We start from the raw sequence: 20884 nt of genomic DNA on the forward strand, positions 1-20884 counted from the left end.
CATTTTACACAGCGTCACAACTTTTTTGAATCTGGGGTTGTATTTATATTGCACAAAAACAGCTGAAAGTCTTTAGGTAGTTGTGGGAAAATACAAAACACACTTGTCATGTTTTTTTTCCAAACACCTTTTCCATATTGTAGAGAAGAACTCGCACAGCAAAAACTCTACTTCTGAATAAAACATTGATGTGTTTTATACATCTTAAAATGTCTTTGAATCTGTGGAAGCTTGCCTGGGGGAGAGAAAAGTTCCCCTAACTGAAAAAACCGCCTGGTCTAGAGTACAGAGTTTCAGCAAGTGCTCCTGAAACTGTAGGAAGGAGAAGCTGACGCTGTTAAACTGTGAAGGTGAATAAGAACATTAGCTTAGCCCATTTCAAGGGCCTTTCATAGATTCCCTGTCCTTAGGTTCCCTGACCTCGGCGCTACCATGGCAACAGCTAGCGATGTAAACAGTGATGCCGTTAATCTTACAGCGTCACTGGAAATTAAACACCCATATACATTTATTTCTAAGCTTGATAGCATCTCTGGCACTGGCTAAGTGCTGTTTCCACTCGAGCTGAGACGTGGATGGGACAGGAAGTGCAGTGAACTCACTTCTTCAGCGAGTGTGCGATGGCGACGAGCGCCCCGCTGCTGCCGGACAAAGAGAGAGAGATCAGATAAAAACAGCAGCGAAACAGACGAGGAACCGGGGAAACAGCTGATAAACACCGGGGAAACTAGACTGCCGCCAGCACTTCACATGTGCACGGTGTCTTTTTGAACGGTTTGAGCGAATAAAAGACGCGACTGTGGATCCGGTGCTACTGATGACAGCCGGCGCGCTTCAGCATAACGGGTTTGTTTTTATATTTATTTATTTATGTTTAGATTTATTTCACTCTGGTCAGATATTCTAAAAGCAAGAACAGCTAAATGGACACTCTTTTTTTGTACGAAGCTGAAGTTTGCTTCCTATTCGCCACCTTCTTGTTCGAATGTTCCTGTTCCACCTTAAATGGTGCATCCGTTACACTCTGGCGCCTGAGTCGCTTGGATGGAACTGCTGCACCATTTAAGGTGGAACGGGAAAAAATCGAATAAGAAGCCGACTTCATTTTCGTCTTATTTGCAGATAGACTAAATTGAAATTTGTACCGTCTTCTTGCAGCCTCCAGCTGCCCTTGCGTTGCCAAACACATCCCTATAGAGATATTATATGGTTAATAAGTGGCCAGTGCTGCTTTTTTTACTCTTTATTCCCTTTTTGCGTCCGTCTGCTGCAGTAGGTCTGTCTGCTTACAGTGGGCTAACCCATAACGGATAGTTGTCTGCTAGTCAGCTTGTGCAAGAGTGAACACTGCGGGCAGTTGCCGCGTTTACTGACTCCTGTGTGTGGGTATATAGGTGTAACAGTGTTCCTACTTATTCTGTAAATTTAAATATGTTTTCTTGCCATTTTTTATCGAAAGGCATTGTTATAAATAAGCAAAATGTGGTCAGTCTGTCGTGCCGTGCGCGCGTCATTGTGGTGCGATATTGGGGGGTTACTAGAGGGCAAAGACTCTGTTCATTTGGGCGGAGCTACATGTGGGATAGGGGGTACATGTTTTTTAGCCCCTCCCCGGATCAACCCTTCACATAATGCTGATGTAGGGACTAGAGAACCAGCGTCACCGCAGCAGTGGGCCTCGAGAAAAAAGAGGGGCCTTATGGAATACAGTAGAGATCAGAGCAATCTCCAGTTAATCTGCAAATAACGATATGTAGAAAGATAAATATGTAGCTTGGCATAACTTACAGCCTTTATATTTTCAGTGTTTGGTGCTATAGGATAATAAAATGTGGTGCAGAAAAGTTTTAATGCAAGTCCACTTAATACATAGATTTTAAAATTTCAAGAATTGTTTTACACAAGAATGTAATTTAAAACAATTTCCCCTTGACCCTAGACACAGTCAATTGACCAGTTATGACATGTTTAGTAACTAAAGTTTGCTTCTTTAATTGTGCAGTGAAGCAACAAGGCTAATATGATAGCAGTCTGTTTCACGCAATAATATTTTGGAAATGAGATTTTCCTGCGAACCATTCCAACCAGTTTGAATGTAAAAACAAGATAGAAATATAATAATTGCTGCTTGAAATCCGCTTATCAGATCTACTTGAGAACTGTCTGGGTGTGGTCCTAGTATTCTGACATCCCAGCCTATTGCACCTCTGAGGCAACTAAGCAAAACAGCACAAGCAGGGAGAAAAGGGTAGTGTGCTGTACACACATCTGGTGGCATCTTAAAGAAAGTAGTGTTTGCTTTCACTTTAATAAGGGAGTGGCTGGTGTTACAAATGAACAACAGGCAGATAGACAGGTGAGCTAGTTTGATAGCTCAGTTATCCAAGATTAGGATTGGCCAATTTAAATTAAAATGCGGAATGTGGTGAAATATCATAGACATTGGAAAGTTGTGCATCTATATTATGTGACCACAAGAGTTAACCTTCTTTAGGAAGAAAACGCTTTGTTGGCCAGATCCTTCAAATAACACATTAGTTTGCTGCAGTCAGTTAAATACACTGCAGTTTATTCTTCAGTGAATATAAAAATAACAGTATTCAGAAATGCAACATACACAACATGTAACTCCAGCCCAAATTCCACTTTACATTTAGCAGAAGGCTTTTTGCAGAAAGGTTAAGCCCCACCCAAACTGATATCTGAGAGCAACATGGGCAGGTCTAAACATATAGCTCCTCCTAACATTTAGCCCAGTTCCAACTTTGACTTATATTGAGGGGCTGCACGTTGTCAAGAGGTGAGTGAGTGTAGGGCCTCGATTTAAAATGTTGTTCTTTTTAATAATCTTTTGCTTAGATTACAGAAAAAGCTCTTTTATTCTGTGCAGTTGTCTTAGGTTGTATGTGTAATGTGTCAGTTGCAGTTTGGATTAAATTCAGACCAGACCTTCTTTATTGTTGTCTGCCATATGGCTATGCGCACATGCACACTTCACTTAATCCTATGAAGTCCAGATCTCAGTAGTGCCAGATTGCGTCTTGACAGTATCTGCCTGTTTTCTTTCTCTTTTAATGCATTCTGATGGAGTACACATGGCTTTTGGCCTTCTAGGCCTCTCTGTTTGTTGCAGTTATGACTGTACTGTGCATGATGAGTTTAGACAGAAGTTTTAAACTGTTACACAGGTCCCAAAGACTTGAACTCAACCTCAACTGATTATCCCCTTCAGCTGGTGGCATGCTTAAAGCTAACCCTATTACCGTTACAGCTACCGTATAGGAACGCCTCCAACTTGGTGGTGGAGAATATGTTGGTCCACGTCACCTAAAGATCCCAGTGTAGAAGTACTGCTTCTTAGTCTGCTCTAAAGGTTATCTCATGAAAGCAGTTCATCTAGGATCTGACCCTAGATTGGCAAATGTAGTTTGGAGCTTCTTTGTGAATACCTGGCTTGCACTGTTGTTGGACAACTTTGTGTCTTGTTGATACTTTGTGGGTCAAACCTTTTGGTGACGCCCTGCTGAGATCCTCTTACTGGTCCCTACTTCTTCACACTCTTAACAGGCTATAACGAAACGACACCGACTGTGTGGCCTCTTTGCTTTTATTTCTGTTTTCATAAGGATCCGCAATGATAAACGGATCCTGTCGGTATCGACAGATAAAAAATGGCATTGGATGGATGTTTAGATTTGACTGATATTTAAAACCAGTATTTGCATTTATTGTACTCCAGAAGTGCAGAATGTTTGACCTACACTGGAATAGATAAAATGGGTCACTAGGAACATTTTTCTGCATATGTTATCCTCCGTACAATGCTACATGCTTTATAAAAATGTTACATTACTCTAAAGGTTACAAAATGTTACACTGCTCTATTATGCAAATTATATAACAAATCATAATAGTTCAAAATTCTACATTTTATAAATGTTTATAAATCAGTATCTGCTTTGGTAGATATGTATATGAAAAATATTAGATGTCTGCATGAGCCCACAATTCCCATATCGCATCCCTAAAAAGTAAATGGTAACAGTATACTTTACTACAACTTAGTAAACTAAAGTAAGTTTGCTTAGTTTAGAACAAATTGATATGTTACTCATTGAATTAAAATTTTCAAAAGAAATATTTGTAATTACTTAATTTACGTAGTATGTGAGACAACTTGTTTCCCAACTTTTTAAAGAAAACTATAGTGTAGGTTTTAGTATTTTTAGATAACCTGTGTTATTGCTAGGTGATATCGTCTATATTGGTTGACCAGTAAGATTGTTGCATGTCACCAATACGATTTTTACTTGGAACAGTTTTGATAGGCAGAGCGTTTAGTTTGTTTGTGGTTTCCCCATTTTGTTCATTTTAAGTGTGATATCCACATGCATACATGACATACATTAATACAGTGTAATGTATTAAACTGGCTGCATGCTTCTGATTGTTTTGAAAACACTTTAAAGTACATAAACACTAACTAAATGGTAGGTTTCCTTCTGCATATGAAGTTTCTCTGTGGTAAGGTTCCCATTGGTGTCATTTTAAGATCAGAAAACTGACAAAAACAAGCCAGCCAGTAGCAGTACTCTGGAAACAAGGACTCATTAACTTCCATCCATCCATCCATCTTCTAAACCGCTTCTCCCTCAGGGTCGCGGGGAGGTGCTGGAGCCTATCCCAGCAGTCATCGGGCGTAAGGCAGGATACCCCCTGGACAGGTCGCCAGTCCATCGCAGGGCAGACTAACTTTATCGATCCAAACTTAAATGTCATTTGTTTCTCTGATACATTCCAAAAGTATAATATTGAATAAAATGTTCACTATTGCCCAGCACTGATGCAGGAAGATTTTCATTTTTGTTTTTCCCAGTTGGCTATTTTGGCCTATCTTTGGAAACTATAATTTTGACACCACAAATCTTGTGACAGAGCTCTGCCATTCCCTTATTACACTGAGAGCTTACGTCAGTGAACAGTGGTTTAGAAAAGATTTATACTCCATTACAAAGGCCGCAAAAGGTGTTCAAAACCTGTTCTGTAGGCCATAGACAGATTAAACATGGCTAGACTTTACCTGAGGTTTTAGAACTTGCAGCCTATAGTGCACCAAAGGAGTCTTTGCCAAGCTGCGATCTGCCTTATTTAGCGCAACACAAATCAAGTTTGAGTCTTGATCGTATTCAGTGAGAACGTATTCACATTCACACCTTTCACACCTTTCAGTGCTGTTTGGAACCTAATTTTACTTGAATTTAATCTTTCATTCACCTGAAACCCCTTGCTGGCATGCTTTTGTTATCATGATGACTTTCATGATGACAGTAACTAGACCGTTTTATGACATGTCTTGGAACTGTTGGAAGATATTTTTATCTAAATCCAAATTACTTTGCCCTATTACCCTTTATAAGCTGTTCATAAGCTGAAGCATATTTGACGTCTAAAGTTTGATTATTTATTGCTTTTCAACAAAACATCATAAAACGAAGAAAATAGCAGTTACTCTAACAATGGTGATATTAAGCTAGAAAAAAAGTCATATGCACATAACTTTAGCTAAAGACTGAACACAGCCACACTTAGCAGATACTTGTATGTTGACTTGTATGTCTTTTTATCTGGTTCAACATTACAGCACACCTACCCTTTGAGTTCATTATGTACAAAGGGATGATTAAACATGTAAAACTATTTGTTAAAAATCAAAAACCGTGATAGTATGATTAAAAACAATTAGTTTGGTATTTCTATACTGTGTTCTGCTGCAGCCATTGATGAGCTCTCCACCACTGCAAAATAGACCCACCTCTGTTCCCTGCTGTTCCCTGAACAATGAGAACAGTGGTCATCAGCATACAAAATCAAGATCCAGAAAATGACCTTTTCTTCCCAGAGGAGTAAATAACAAGGTAAAATATCATCCAAAGACTGAATTAAGGGGTTGTTTGTCTTATACTCTTCACAGTTGTCTTTTGAAGAGCATATGGGACTATGTTAAAATTAAAACAGAGTTGTTGATTTTTGTGGAGGTGAAAGGACAATATTGCTATATTTGATCGTTGCTTACCACAATTTCAAAAGATGTTTTGATGGTCATATAAGCCAGCGTATGAAATTAGCAGCATGTTAGAGGTCCAGATGAAGCTAACTGGCTTCAAAATAACTGGAGCATGTTGATTCTGCACCATTTTGGACAGGTGTTTTAGTCAAATGTAGAGCTTTGTTCAGGACCTTTTGAGTAGAGCAGTCAAAATGTATTAAGACAAATGTACAGCTCAGAGCATCTCCTTTTGGGGTTGACCTGGTTAAAACTAATGCTGCTCAGATAAAGGAGGAAAAGTTTGTGTTTGGTAATATATAAAACAAATAAACAGAGCTATGACTTCTAAACATAACCTTAAATCTAGGGTTTTCACATTTTACCAGTGAATTGTCAAAGGAATCATATCCAGCTCAACATGGTAGCAGGAGGGAGTTCTTTTTGTTCCACATGTACCCTAAAATCTTCAGGAACCACAGTGGTGGAGTCTTTGTGAGTGTTGTGTCTCACAGTTGTGTCTCTTTGTGAGTAATAGTAAGATAGTGTTTGCTTATTCTGACCTGCCTTTGTTGTATTCCATTAAGCTCCTCTGGCGTAATGTGAAGGAAAATAGATGCAGCTTACTAACATGCCCTGTTTTGAATTATTGAAAAGATCATAAAGGAGCTTGTTTATTAGAAGATGAAAAATTCCACATTCATTATGTCTACTGTGAAGAGCAACCTGAATAATTTGTGGTTGTCCTCATTCCCGGCGGCTCATAAACACTACTGGTCTCAGCTTTTGTTCGTTCTGAGATCAGTACAGATCATCTGAATCCATTCACTGCTCCAGGAAAAGCATGATGACACATGGCGAAGTGGAAACACAATAACCTATTTTTTGTCAAAAGCTGGTTTTGCTAACAGATTAAGCCTAATTCTAGACAAAGGACATTTCAGTAGATGGTCCAATTAACTGTGATTTGTTTATTTGTTTATAAGTCCAAGACTAGGTTTAATCGTTGTCCAAAACTACATTTTGTGCTAAACTCAAAGTTTCCTAAGTAGTTCTTGGCCGGTACGTATCATTCTAGGAAGACACTTGTACTGATGAAAGAACCATATGTGGGATTTCTTAAAACTTTAAAAAAAAAGTGGTTCATACTCGCCACATGTCTTGCTCAAACAATGGTTATTCAAAAAGCAACCTGACAAATTTGTCAGTGAAAAATCAGTTGCCTTTTTAAAAAGCATGATTCAAATCAAATACTACATTGACCTTTAGAGGCCAATGGCACAATGAGACATGCCTAATTATGTTAGTGTAAAAGCAGCTCTCAGATACAGTGTCAGTGCACTTACCTGACTCATGCTGTTGTTAGCATTAAATTTCACCTCTGATTGGCCCAAAAAAAAATAGTAGATGGCCAATCACTTGTTTCGAGCTCAAATTCTGATCTTGGCTGATTTTGCTTTTGGCCAATTATTCCTAATTGAAAATTTCTGTAGGAATTCCAAAATTGTTATTCTGTTCTTCATTCATTCAAAGAGCCTCCCCCTTTTATGTATTTATTTATTTTTTATTTATTTATTTAGTTAGTTAGGACTTTTGTTGTTTCATAAGACCCATGATGTGCCTCAATGAATGCGCTTTGTGCTCTCTTTTATTTGCATACGTTTGCCTCAGCCTAACAAATAAAAATGCACCAAATTCACATTGTTCCTTCGAATGTAAACATATCATTTTGAAATTATGTGATATTGTGATAATAGCGATAGGCCTAAGTATAGGCCTTGTGGCATTTACATAAGAATAGCCCACAGCTTGTGTGGTCACCTTTTTGAAGCAGTTTTACTTGTTCCTCGTTGCTAATATGCACCTTGTGGGAATTATGGTGCTGCACTGATTATTCTTTCTTCCTTTGTGCCCCACCAGGGATTTAGAGGCACACTTAGATCTACATAGGCTGGCCTAGACATTTTTTTAATCATGCATGCATGTCCAGATAATCCTTTTATGTACACTTGTGGTGAGATGAATGGGTAAAGCTTTGAGAAATTGCTTTGATTCTTTTGTTACTGCCTGTTAAGGGACTAGTCTGTATTAAGAATGATGCAGTCTTAACAGGAAGGAAAGAGAGAGATACGCGTAATGATAAGAGAGAGCTCACTGGTTATGCTAGACAGTAGTGGTTTTTTTGGTCGTTTAGCCTTGTGTGTCTGTGGGCAGAAACCTGCCTACTCATCTTCATCACAACCAAGTCTAAACTGGACCTAGGGGGTATGGTTGCCCTTGGATACTTGAAAAGAAAGGTCACGCATTTGCTGCGGCAGAAGTGCGGGTCACTCACATCTTTCTAACAACCAGAGGGGAATACATTTATGACCAACCAACCACTCTCAATTTGCTTGATGCTAACAAGATCCATCAAGAAGAGTGGCAGTAAAGTTTTTGTTTCAAGGCAGCTCCTTTTACTTATTGAGCTAATCACAGCTGCCCTGCCCTCCTAAGCCACGCCTCACCCCTTCCAGCCTTGCCTTAAGGTTGATGTAAATGGGATGTGACTTATCCAGGGTGCTCCTCCAGAGCACTAATCACTGCTAATCCAATCCAGAGAAGATTAGCAGAGAGGAGGGCACACTGGATGCTAAAACATCTCCCTGTCTCTTTCTGCTCCTTTGTCCAGTCTACATTGTCAGGCTAGTTCCCCTTAGCTAATGAATTGCTGGCTGCACTGTGAGGAGTTGAGTTAGCATTTTGTAGTTAGTCAAAGTTTGGGCATTTCTCGTCCCTCTGGCCCGAAAATCTCAGCGTTTTTGCTTTGTGCTGACGGGACAGTTTGGAGTCGCGCCTCCTCCTCAGTTTATTGGATCTTGATTTGTATTTGCTGTCATCATCATAATCGCTTTCTCTCCTCCCGGGATTAGCATTAGCATGGCTTGTTAGCCAGACAGGCAGTGGACATTGTTCATCTTTCTTCTGCCCTCTTCTAGGAAAAATTGTGGATTTTTATGCCTTTTTTCACGGAAACAGGAGACCATTTACTCGTTCAGCTTTTTTGCGGACTGTAGTGTTCCACTTTCAGAAGTCTTTATTTTAGCTTTTAACTTATTTTGAGAGCATAAACCCAGGGTGAAGATGCTGAACCAGGGGGCTGTGATGATTTTCACAGGGATCTGTGGGGCGCTAGTGGTCATGGCAGTGGCCTACTACGCCTACTGGTAAGTGCTATGAACAGTTCCTCGATAGTTAAGTGCTTGGTATAGTCTAATTATGGGATTTGTTACTTTTAAAGGTTAAGTCAAGTGGGCTTTTATTCCTGCTTGGTCTACTTTAAAAAGGGCAGTGCAAAGCATGCTTTGAAGTCACTTTTTGATCAGTTTGGGAAACCTTTTTGGTAGCTTTGCACAGCTTTGTATGCAAGCACTTTTTGGGAGCATTTCACTAGACTGTTTCAGGACTTTGTTTTCTGCCTGATATTTTCTTCAGTATGTCTTTCCAGTTGAGGTTTTAAGTCTCTACTAGTAGTTGGCCTCATTGAGGCTCAACTGATTAGCCAGAAGTAGAGCATGGATAAACATGTCTTCTGCTTTCTAGTCCCTTATCTGTTTTCATTCTAACTTAAATTTGTTTTGGTACTTCTTGAGTTTGTCCAGGGTGATAGAGGGTGATATTTTAGTCTTGGATTTAGAAATGGAACCATTCCAGACTTGTAGACGGCCATCTTGGCCTGTTTTGTTTGGGATGGCCCCAACCTGGCTGATAATGCAGGCAAGGCAGCTACTTCCTCCTAAGAAGGTTTATTCCTCTATCTCTAATCTCTCTCTCTCGCTATCTGGATAACTCTGTCCCTCTACAATCTTTCTTTGCCTTGCCCTAACAGAATGAAGCTGGGAAACAAAGAGAGAGATATTATGATGATGATGTCTTAGTGTGGCATTTTAACTCCCATGTTAATAAGTAAAAAAGGCTTTTTGAACTTTGTAGCTAATGAGACCTATGGCTCTAAGCCTTCAATCTTTCTTTGTAAAACCAAGCTTTCCACACACTGTGCATGGTGTAAGATCATCTTAGCAAAAGTCTTAAGTCAAAAATCTTCCGAAAAGAGTAGTTCGCAATCCCAAGGAAAATCCAAACAAGTCATAGTCCTCTCATTGTTGATTAGTAATCAAGTGATTATTCTGACAATCACTCGACCAATATGAGTTTTTAAAAAAGGCCTAACAGTTAAAACAGACTTAAATGAACAGTATGAAACAAAACATACCTTCTCAAAGATCACAAATTACAGTCAAAGTGGCTTCATGAAACGAATATAAAACCTTTATGGTAACAAAATGCATATAAATGGATATGCTAGTCAGGCTGTGTTTGTTTGCTGACTTATTGGGAAGTAAAGCGTTTTTTAATTGTGTTAATAACGCCTTAGTTGGGCAATTATACTTTCTGCATATTCTGTCCTGTGCAAAAGACCACCCTTCATATATTAAATTTCCAATTAAAACAGGCAGTGAAGTAAGGCATTAAGTTAAGTTATTGACTTTTTTAGGAGATATTTCTGAGGAGATTAGGTATTGATAATCCATTTGCATAACAACCATACAAAATGTGGTAGACCACCAAAAGAAGCCGTAACTGAGACAAAAAAAGAGCATTTGCATACCAAACAAAGAAGCTGCTTGTGTTTTTCCCAATGGACTGTCCAGACCTCAACATCATCAATTGTGTTTGGGATTATTTGGCTTGTGAGAAGCAGAAAATGCAAACAACTTCTCAGACATTTTGACTAGAAATAAATGAAGGTAGTCTGTGACTTTTGCACAGTACTGCACTTGCGTTTATTAGGATGTTTCATTAATACAGGTGATGCCCCATGAACCCTGTGATCTTTTTCCTTTTCAATGGACCCTATGAGATAACAGGTATCTGAACAGAGCTAGTAAAATCTCTGTTTATGTGGTGGCCTTTGGCCTGTCGTCTTATCAGTGTTTAGCTCTGGATGGGCAGAGTTCCTCTCTGTGTGTGCGATGTGTCCCTTGTAACATGTGAGATGTGAAGGTAACAATAAGACTGCACAGAGGTATCTAACTTCCACTAGCATTCAGAAGGGGATTTATATAAACATTTTGTTTGTCTGCAGTATTAGGTCTGTTGGCTTTCTTTAAACAAATGCTTAATATTGTTAATTCACAGTTACCCTCACAATTGGTGTACATGGAGAACATTAGTAATTTTGTGGTACAGATAATCCGTATAATCCTAGTGTTCATGTAATACCCCAGTGATTTGAGTTGGATCTTATTTTGGGCTATGGTGAGGAAAGGGGGTCAGACTGAATGGGTTGTCTATACCAGTGTGGATATAGCACCACAATATTGATTCTTTGTAGGAATGCACAGTGATATCCAAATCACATCAGTGTTGCTGTATGACTGCCTAAAAATATGTATTGAGAGGATGTTTGGATTTGGCTGATATCAGTTTGAAATATTTGAAGATGCATTTATTGTAGTCCAGAAGAGCAGAACATTAACCTACTTCTCTAAAATACCCGAATTTTGTTCATTTTACTGCATTAGTAACCCTACATAAATAAATGTTGTATTTCTCTGTAATGCTAATCCAGGTAGATTTTTTCCCTGCAGATATGTACCTGAAAATAGCAGCAACAGTCTGCAATTCCAAACCCCATTTTTTAGAGCTATTGATAGATAATGAGCATTATGTCTATGGTAACATCCTATTTCATCCAGCAGTGGTATGTCTGTCAACGTGCCAGGAGAAATACGCTATGTAATTACTCTGTACACTATGTAATACTATGTTTATTAAGTTTTATTAGACATTCTTTTAGCAGAGTTCCAGTACTGAGGAAGCCTGAGTTCATTAGACTTGATCCATAATATCTGATGTCATACTGTGGTATATTTGGAAAATATAATATTACATTTTATTAATAGTGCCTAGCACCACCTATTTCACATGTACGTCAGGGATTAGTTGGAAAACTAGAGGCCATTTACCCTAGCAAACATTCAACCTTGTTGACCTCTGAAGAGAAAGAGTGTGTGTGTGATATGAAACTTTTGTGGCTGATACTATTGCAAATTTTAAGAGGCTAAAAAGTTATATAAATAATGACCTTGGCCAATATAATTTGATACATTATACAATATAATTTGATATAATACATTTTAGATGTTAATTTAGTCAAGTAAAAAAAACTACACTCTGGTAAAAAATTATGTTTCGCACTTTTTAATAAAGGAACACGCTCCTAGATGTACTCAAAAGTAAGAAAGTAAAAGTATTGAATTAAAAAAGCATTTCTAAATGAATTTTCTAAACAGGCTGTTCTTTATTGAGTGTTAATTAGATATAAATAATGGTTTATGCTGGACCTGCATGCATCATCTTTATCAGTTTTTTTTGTGGTGCATAAGCCAAAAATAATTTTTTAATGAACCAGGTCAAACCAACTTTCTTGGTAGTTGTGTACTAGTTTAGCCTCTATTTCTGTAATGCATTTTAACAGGGCTGACGCATATCAGACTCCCCAGTGTCATAACTGTGTAAGATTTCTCTCTGTTAGCAAGAGGTCACAAGCCTGAATCCTGCTGATGTCAAAAAGATGGTAATTATCAATGCATTACAAGCAATATTTTCACAAATATCAGTAAAGCCCCAGGTTGTCAATATCAACCACTATTATCAGCCACCTGATATCCATCAGTACTTTAGTACGGTGTTTCCCAGCCATGGTCCTAGAGGCCCACTGCCCTGCACATCTCAGTGCTTTTCCTGCTCTAGCACTTCCCATTCAGTAAGGGGTTGTTATTAAGCTGATCATTGGATCAGGTTTGTTGGGAAAACGGTATTTTATATGCAGGATTGTGGGCTTTCAGAATGAAGATGGTGTATGAGTGTTTCAGCAAGAGAATAATTTTGATGTTTGGGCATAAATAGATAATCCATTAAGTGCAAAATTAGAACAATGCCAAAAAAAAGACTTCAGCCAAATTTAATGTAGAGGTGTAGGTGAATTCAGCTGAAATAAGTGGAGGGCTGTTAGCTTACCTTTTTTAGATGATGGCACTCATCAGGTTGCACAAAATTTGGCAGTACACAGAGGAATACATTTCCAATTTTATTATTCCAAAATAGCAAGGAAATAAGTAGGTTTTTGTGTTGGATGCGTGACAAAGGCTGCATCAAATAGGCTAATGAGTTGAGTTACTAGAGGTAACAGGTGCTGGATGCTGCCGGAGATTTGCCATCATCTGCACGAGGTCATTAATCAGTGGACAGTTTACCAGCATGTTAGTTTGTCAGAAAATCATAGTTTCACTGTTTCTGGACAGAGCTAAAAATAATCAACAAAAGTAGTTAGCCTAGTTAGCAGTAAAACCTATCTCTGCCTTCCATGGCAAATCACTCACATTAGGCACTCACAGTTTGAAGTAGCAAAAATAAACAAACTCACTGCATATTAAAGTCCCAGGTAACAAAGAGTAAAATATTAATATTATATGCTAAACTTGCGTGTTACATTAAACATACAGCAAAGCTCGAATGGAAATATAAGATATAAAATATAAAAGTTTATATATATATATATATATATATATATATATATATATATATATATATATATATATATATATATATCATAATTTATATATAAGATATAAAACACAGCTTAAAACTGCTGATCAGACATATCTGAGCAACAAAGGGACATGGCTAAAGAGCAGCTTGATTCACTTGCTCTGCAAATTATACAGAGCTGCAATCGTTATCCAGCTTTTATGTGATGAATACTGAACAAAAAAGTCCTGGATGAACAGATGTGCAGACGGAGAGCAGCAACATGTGAAGGAATGGACGAACAAGCAATATTTGTGTCTGGATAAACAGATGTACGGGAAACAGGCGGCTAGAGACAAGTGGTGTAACTTGCTAGCTTTTAGTTATGCGGTTAGCTTTAGCTCACTAAGCTTCTCCGATTCGGAAACTATTTTGTGTGGGCGGGGCAAGAGACGTCAGTCTTGTGATGGGTGAGGTAAGCGCTTATGGAAGCATTACCTGAGATGAGGATTGTATCAAGAGGAGAGAAATATGGTGAATTAAATCGGTCATTTATTGGTCATTTGAACATTGTTCGAAGGGTATACTTAGTACATGTTTGCTGTTTGCCAGCAAGAACAAGGGTAAACTAATTAGAAAGAAAACAGATTTAGGTTCCTTGGGTCTTTAAAACATAAAATCACAGTTTCACTCAATTGTCAACCAGTATGTTTTCACGCCATATATATATATATATTTTTTGTCTTCCCATGATCCCATGTGCTGCTCAAACCTCCAGGTAGATCAAGTGATCCTTAAAACATGCCCACATTCATACATATGTTTTGAGACATGTAGGCAGTAAGACTAGTCTTTCTGCTCTTCGTCTCTCTTTTGCTTGCTGTGTCTTGCTCTTTCCTTCTCTGCACCTCTCTCCCTCTTTTTGTTTCACTCTCAATCGTTCTTCTTGACGGCTCTGCCTCACACACACACTCACTTAGGCCAGTCTCCAGAATTTATAGACTGGAGCACTGTGGCAATTGTAGAGAGCTTAGCTTTTACATCCTGTCTGTATTTAAGGGAGTAAGCTTTTTTCAGCTGAGGTTGAGCTGTGCCATGCTGTAAAGAACCACGTTTGTCCTCTTTTTTATGCAGTTTCACTACATGATGCACATAGTAGTGTTGTGCTTTCAAAACAGAAATGAACATTTAAAACATGCATCGAAAATCTGTATCGCAAACACACCTCTCTGTCTCTCAGCTTCGGCCCTCTGTCTCGGCTTCAGTATTGCAAATCAAATGTAACCTGAAAATATCTATCCTGACGCCCCTACTGCTGAACAAACAATCTAATTGAAGTGTTCTGTCATTTGTGTGCATGTTGTTGGATGAGTGAGAGGGTGAGTGAATGTGATCCAAACCCAGCCCCAGAAAACACCATTACTTGATTGAACTCATTAAGGAATTCCACCATTGGCCAAAATTTCTGCATAATTCAGTGGTTGGTTGGAATGCAAACAAAGTCATTTTAGAGTGGTGTAAACACTTATTGGCTTCATTTATATTGTCTACAGTGCAAATTTAGCCATTTTATTTACCATCCAAAACGATCAGGGAACCTACACATTCTGGTTTTTAATGTTCATAATAGGGATGCACCGATCAGCATTTTTATGGTTGATACCAGTTCCCATTTCTTTATAGCCAAATTGACTGATGATCATTATTGTTTACTTATTATTTTATTTACTTACCTCAGATGCCTGGTTCCTATCTCAAACACTGTGAACAGTTCTGAGTAAGTGTATCTAGAACAATGCAGAATTTAGCATCAAAGCACAGTGAATGACTTTGTTTAGACCTCAACAATTGCTTTGAGAGCTTTATAATGGCCTAGAGTTGAATCAGTTGCAAAGGAATTTGTCCTGTGTCCATTCAAGGTTGGAGTTTGCCATGTGACTAAGCCCAGCCCAGTACTATTCTGAAATGGAACAGATTTGTTCTAGCACACACTGTGCCACAGCTAGCTGACCAGTCAGTATCGCGATCGACTCTTTAATGGCAGATAAAGAGTTAAACAGGCAGAACAAACTACAAATCCCAGCTGCCAGATTGGAGCAGGTAGGCACAAGTTGTTTCGTACTAGCCAGCACAAAATCATTGTCCAGTTTTGCAACAACAGAGATACAGGGACAGTATTTATGACATCAGTGGTCTGTTACACAATCCTTTATTGCAATAGCAAGATCAGTCAGCTTGAGTCATTGTGGTTAAATCGAGTTGCAGCAGGGAGAATATAAATCCGGAGCCATTTTGTTTTGGAGCTTCTAGGGTAATTTGAGATCAAATTGTAAGTGGTCAGTTATGGCCAACATGTTTTTGAGAGACAATGGCCAAGAAATAGCACCAGTCTGATGCTGTGCATGTTGCATGTAGAGAGTGAGAAAGTAAAGGACAGGAAAGGACAGTAAAACTTGATTGTGTGACATTTGCAATGTAAAAAAGCAGCAAGAGAGACAGTGCTTGAATGAGAGGGAGAAGGGAATTTGTTGGCATTGCTTCAACTGGGTGAAAGTTCGCATAAAGAGTGTGGGTGTGTGTGAGGGACAGAAAAAAAGGGAGAGCAGCACTATGGTAGGAAGCTGCAGTCTACTCCCCCCTGCCTGCAGGAAGGGTAAAGAATTTACAGTGGCAAACTTTCACCGACTTCCTGCTGCATTTTTAGCATCTGAACAGAGAAGATACACAAGCAAATAATTTTGAGTCCTTTGATGCCAAGGAGTGAAGTCACTATATGTTTAATGATTGAACATTCAATACTGCAACCATTCAGGCTGAAATGGAGGCTTTATGATAGGACTATAGATGCTGAGGCATGCTGCCGCTTCGACTGGGTAAAAATACGCATTGATTTATCTGTTAGTACATGCACGTCTTTATCAAGGTTTGTGCATTTGTGTATGAGCTTGTGGGTGAACTAAAAGGTGCAGACTGCAGGAGTGAACATTTTGTCTTTGTCTCTTGCCTCTCTCTCTCTCAGGTCTGTGGTGTTGAGTGAGGGGCCGTGTAAAAGGGGATTGTAAAGAAGAAGAACCCACTGTGGTAAGTTCCGCACCTGTGAGAGGCCTTTCCTAATGCAAGCACTGCTGCGTAAAGAGTGTGGGTTGGACGATTTATAACCAAAATGCGTTTCTCATAATCACCAGTAGGTCTTTTTTTTAACCCTGGCAGATGATATTGTCCTCCTTATTTTTCAAAAAAAGGAAAAACAGTTGGTAGATTATAGCGCTAACTTGGCTACTTTAAAAATCCACCTTTTATAAAAATCCACCTTATCTGCCGCACCCACTGGTGGTCAGCCATTCTTTCAAAGAAACAATCTGTACTGTACTAAAATATTTTTGCGTTACACATGCTTTCAATCTCAAACTCTCATATTTGAAGTTGGTGAACTCGATGCTTACTAACACTTCTTCTGCCAATAACTCAACACAGAAATTATGTCATTGGTCAGGATTGTTGATGTTAGAATGGTCAAATTGCCCAAGTCTACTATGCACTACATTCCCGCTCTTTATGTACTATGTACTGTGTGTTTGAATTTTTGTGGCGTCAAATACTAATATTTATTTACTATGCAAAATGTAAATGGATTTTTGTAGAATTGAGTACTAACTTTCATTTAGCACAAGGGCTATCTCTATCAATTATTTTGACTATTAATTGAGTAGCCATATACACACAATTTATAACAGTGAACATTTACTGTAAATCTAATTTGTAACTACAAGCATACATGCATTCACAAGATCCCCCATGTGTATTATTCAAACTGTAAACATGTGCATCAAGAACATACATTTTAAAAGACTGATTGTTTTTAATCATGTTTTTGCTCTATTTTTCATTTACAACTAAAATTATGTTTTGCCTCACATCACTGAATCCAGTCTAAATGAATCCAGTCTAAATGAATCCATTCATCCCTAGTATTAACAGTATGCACACACATAGACACACTGCTTGCACTAATGGTGTCTAGTACAGTACAGATGTGCTCTGTTTCATGTAGTGTGTAAGTCGCTGCTTCTTCCCTGTCTGTTGCACTCTGCCTGACTTAACTTCTCTACAGACTGGCACTTCCTTATTTTACCAGGATGCCATATAAGGTTACTGTCTGTTATAGTTCACATCTTTTAAGCACAGCTGTCAGTGATATTTTAAGCTTATTCTAGACAAAGATATGAATTTAATCACAGCCTCATCACTGCAGTGTTGCTTTTCTATGGAAGTGTCTGGACTGAATTTGCATGTTGAGATATAAAGTTAAGATATGAAAGTCTGTGTTAGCATTGCATTTGCATGTTTAGCATTTGGCTTGATTGTGGTTAGTTCCACTGTAAACATGCACATAAAACTATATACTACCTTTCAAAGGTTTGCAATGCTTGTCATATTAAATATTATCTTATTGAATAATTTAAATGTTATAGACTTGGCACCAAAACTAAATTAAATTGCTTTTTTCAGTACTTCATGTGTCATGGAGTTTTATAAAGTTAATAAATAGAAATATTATTCTGCCAAAAAAAAAATATATATATATATATATATATATATATATAATTTGTCAACTTACCTGTCAATAATTACTCACCACTTTTGAAATGCAAGGCATTTAATTGTTAATTTTGTAACTTAATTTTTTTGTTATACTGCTTTCTCAGTTAATATGGGGGCAGTCATGGGCTGGAGGTTAGGGAACTGGCACTGTGACCGGAAGGTTGCTGGTTCAATCCCCAGTGCCGACAGCACGTGACTGAGGTGTCCTTGAGCAAGACGCCTAACCCCCAGTTGCTCCCTGGGTGCCATGAATAGGGGGACCTGTATCTGTATCACCTCTATCTGACCCTCAGTTGTCAGGGCTATATCATTAACTGGCAAGACTAAAACCAAAATATTAATTGTAAGATTTTTACAGCTCTGTATTTCACTTTGGACACACACAAAATGTTCAAAGATAAGGTAAAATACTTAAACTCAAAGGCACACTAAAAACTTTTGCTCGTATGGGCCATGGAACATTGTCCTGATAGGTGGAGACAGACATAAACAGGTATATGCAGTAAATGGCCCAAAACAATATTTAGCGTACAGCATACATATTATATGAGCAAAAGTGAAAAGAAGTGGGCTACTGAAAGGTCTGTATACTACAGTTATAAAATTCTGTTTATTTCTATTTATTTACTCATTACAAGCCAAAGGTAAAACAAACAGAAATGGCAAGTCTGGGAGTAGCTTTGTCTCAGTGAACCTCAGTAGCTTTCAAAGCCGCTAGCGTCCTTCTCCAACTTGGTGTGTGTGTAGCAAAATCAACCACACAAGTCAGGCTAAACCTGCAAATGTAGCGCTAAAAAAAGGGCATCCATATCTTTACCTTGTGTCTAAACATGCAAAGCCCAGGTGCTTTCCAAGAAAAGCATCACTGTAGTGTGAAACATGAAGCTGTGTTAATCACTTTCCTCACACTGCTGTGCCTCCCACTCTCAGAGAACATGCACAAAATAGTTCTCTGATTTACAATGCTTGTTGACGTTTACTTTTAATATGGTACATTGTTGTGTACTGTCGTTCTCTCTAAAAAGGACTCCTGAACACCACCATCTAGCGGAACCAATTGCGTATTGTGCTCTTATGCATACAATTAAAAAATGTTCCATGGATGAAAAACTTGAATGAAAATATGGCCTACTCAGACATGACCTGGAAATGAAAAGAAATTGAATGAAAGTAACGTTTTTAACTGATAGCATTGATCAAACAGTTATATATTTATCAGTTAGTGGTTAATCAGTTGATCATTTGCATCTATGCATGCAACCAAATTAGTGTTGTACAATTAAGAACAGTGATTCCAAACTTTTGAACAGTAATATATACACCCTCACTTTCTGTGTCTTGCCACAGGTGTGCATGTATGTGTGTGTGAGGCTCGTCCGTCATGGGTGTGTTGGCCTGGCTGAAGAGCCAGTTCATCCTGCAGCTCCTCATCGGCTTTGTCTTCGTGGTCAGCGGCCTCATTCTCAACTTCATTCAGCTTTGCACCTGCGTGATCTGGCCCTTCAACAAGCAGCTCTATCGCAAGATCAACACCCGCCTGAGCTACTCGCTATGGAGCCGTGAGTATTTCTGTGTCATGTTTAAATGTGGAAGTAACTAAGAAGCAATGGAAGATTAAATTAGCATCACATAGTCCACTTGCCTAAATTATCACAGACTTGCTTAAAGAGCCCATATAATGAAAAAAAAAATTTCTTGATTTTTAGAAATAAGAGTTTGGTGTAATATATAAACATTGTTAAAGTTTCAAAATGTAGTCCAGTCCATACATTCAATAAATGGGAGTTAAACTGCAAAAATATTGGAATTTGTTATTTTTGTTTTGAAACCCAGGGCATTTACATAGCCGTATGCAAAGGTATTTGCCAGCCCCAGTCAAATTATGCTTATTTTTATTTCTAAGTGAAGAAAGGTTAACACATCCTTTACTGTGAAAACACTTCTGTGCATTTTACTGCACGATTATGTTTGATTTGTTAATGTGTAATGCTACCAGCTAGCAGTGAGCTTTGTCGTGTGTCTCAAACACATTTCAGTTGATGGTACCTACATCGCAAGGCTGCCTTCTAAGGCACTGATTTATGAGATCCATCGAGGCATAGAAACAGCTGCCTTCAGTTTCAGATAAAGCTCAGGAGTGCTGCAGGCTGGACTGCTTTTTGAATGACAATACTGCACAGCCAATCAGAGATCATTTACATATATCAAAAGTAAACATCCATAAACAGGCACACTTACTGTTTATTTGCATTGTACGCAATGAATACAATGAATATGTATTAAATTCAATCTAATGAGGAGCGTTTCAGACTGGATTTAACATATATTATGTACATAATAGCAGTAACAGCATGTTCAATTCTAAGGGTCATATAAGAAGATTTATGACAGTTTGGTACATAAAACTACACAAATGCCATGAGTGAACTTCATGAAAACAAATACAAGAAAAATGTACGATGTGGGCCCTTTAAGTAATCTCAGGTAAACTTGCTAAAGTGGTTTTTGATACTGTATGATATACTGTTATCTATTAAATGGACAGAAATGGATTTTATAGATTACTGTCAGAAACCACATAAGCAAGTCTGTGTAAGTTCACTTAATGTGATCTGCGGTAAATGTCTGATTTAATTGCTTTAATTTCTGCATTGTTGCACAATGGCA

At 38.3% G+C, this 20884-nt stretch overlaps 1 protein-coding gene across 4 annotated transcripts in view; it reads left to right on the forward strand.

The window, feature by feature from the left end:
* The first annotated feature begins 567 nt into the window (after positions 1-567).
* agpat3 (1-acylglycerol-3-phosphate O-acyltransferase 3) overlaps positions 568-20884 on the forward strand; it is a 32007-nt gene continuing 11690 nt past the window's right edge. The window contains exons 1-3 of one of the 4 annotated variants that reach the window (XM_017699032.2): positions 568-846; positions 16635-16696; positions 19565-19776. In XM_017699032.2, the coding sequence (XP_017554521.1) occupies positions 19599-19776 (178 nt within the window). In that variant the 5' untranslated portion in view covers positions 568-846; positions 16635-16696; positions 19565-19598. Of the gene's footprint in view, positions 847-8698; positions 9250-15583; positions 15716-16413; positions 16489-16634; positions 16697-19564; positions 19777-20884 lie in introns of those variants that run through there. The other 3 variants (XM_017699031.2, XM_017699033.2, XM_037543612.1) reach the window with 3 other exon arrangements.

Source organism: Pygocentrus nattereri, chromosome 12 (assembly GCF_015220715.1).
Source record: "Pygocentrus nattereri isolate fPygNat1 chromosome 12, fPygNat1.pri, whole genome shotgun sequence".
Classification (NCBI taxonomy): domain Eukaryota; kingdom Metazoa; phylum Chordata; class Actinopteri; order Characiformes; family Serrasalmidae; genus Pygocentrus; species Pygocentrus nattereri.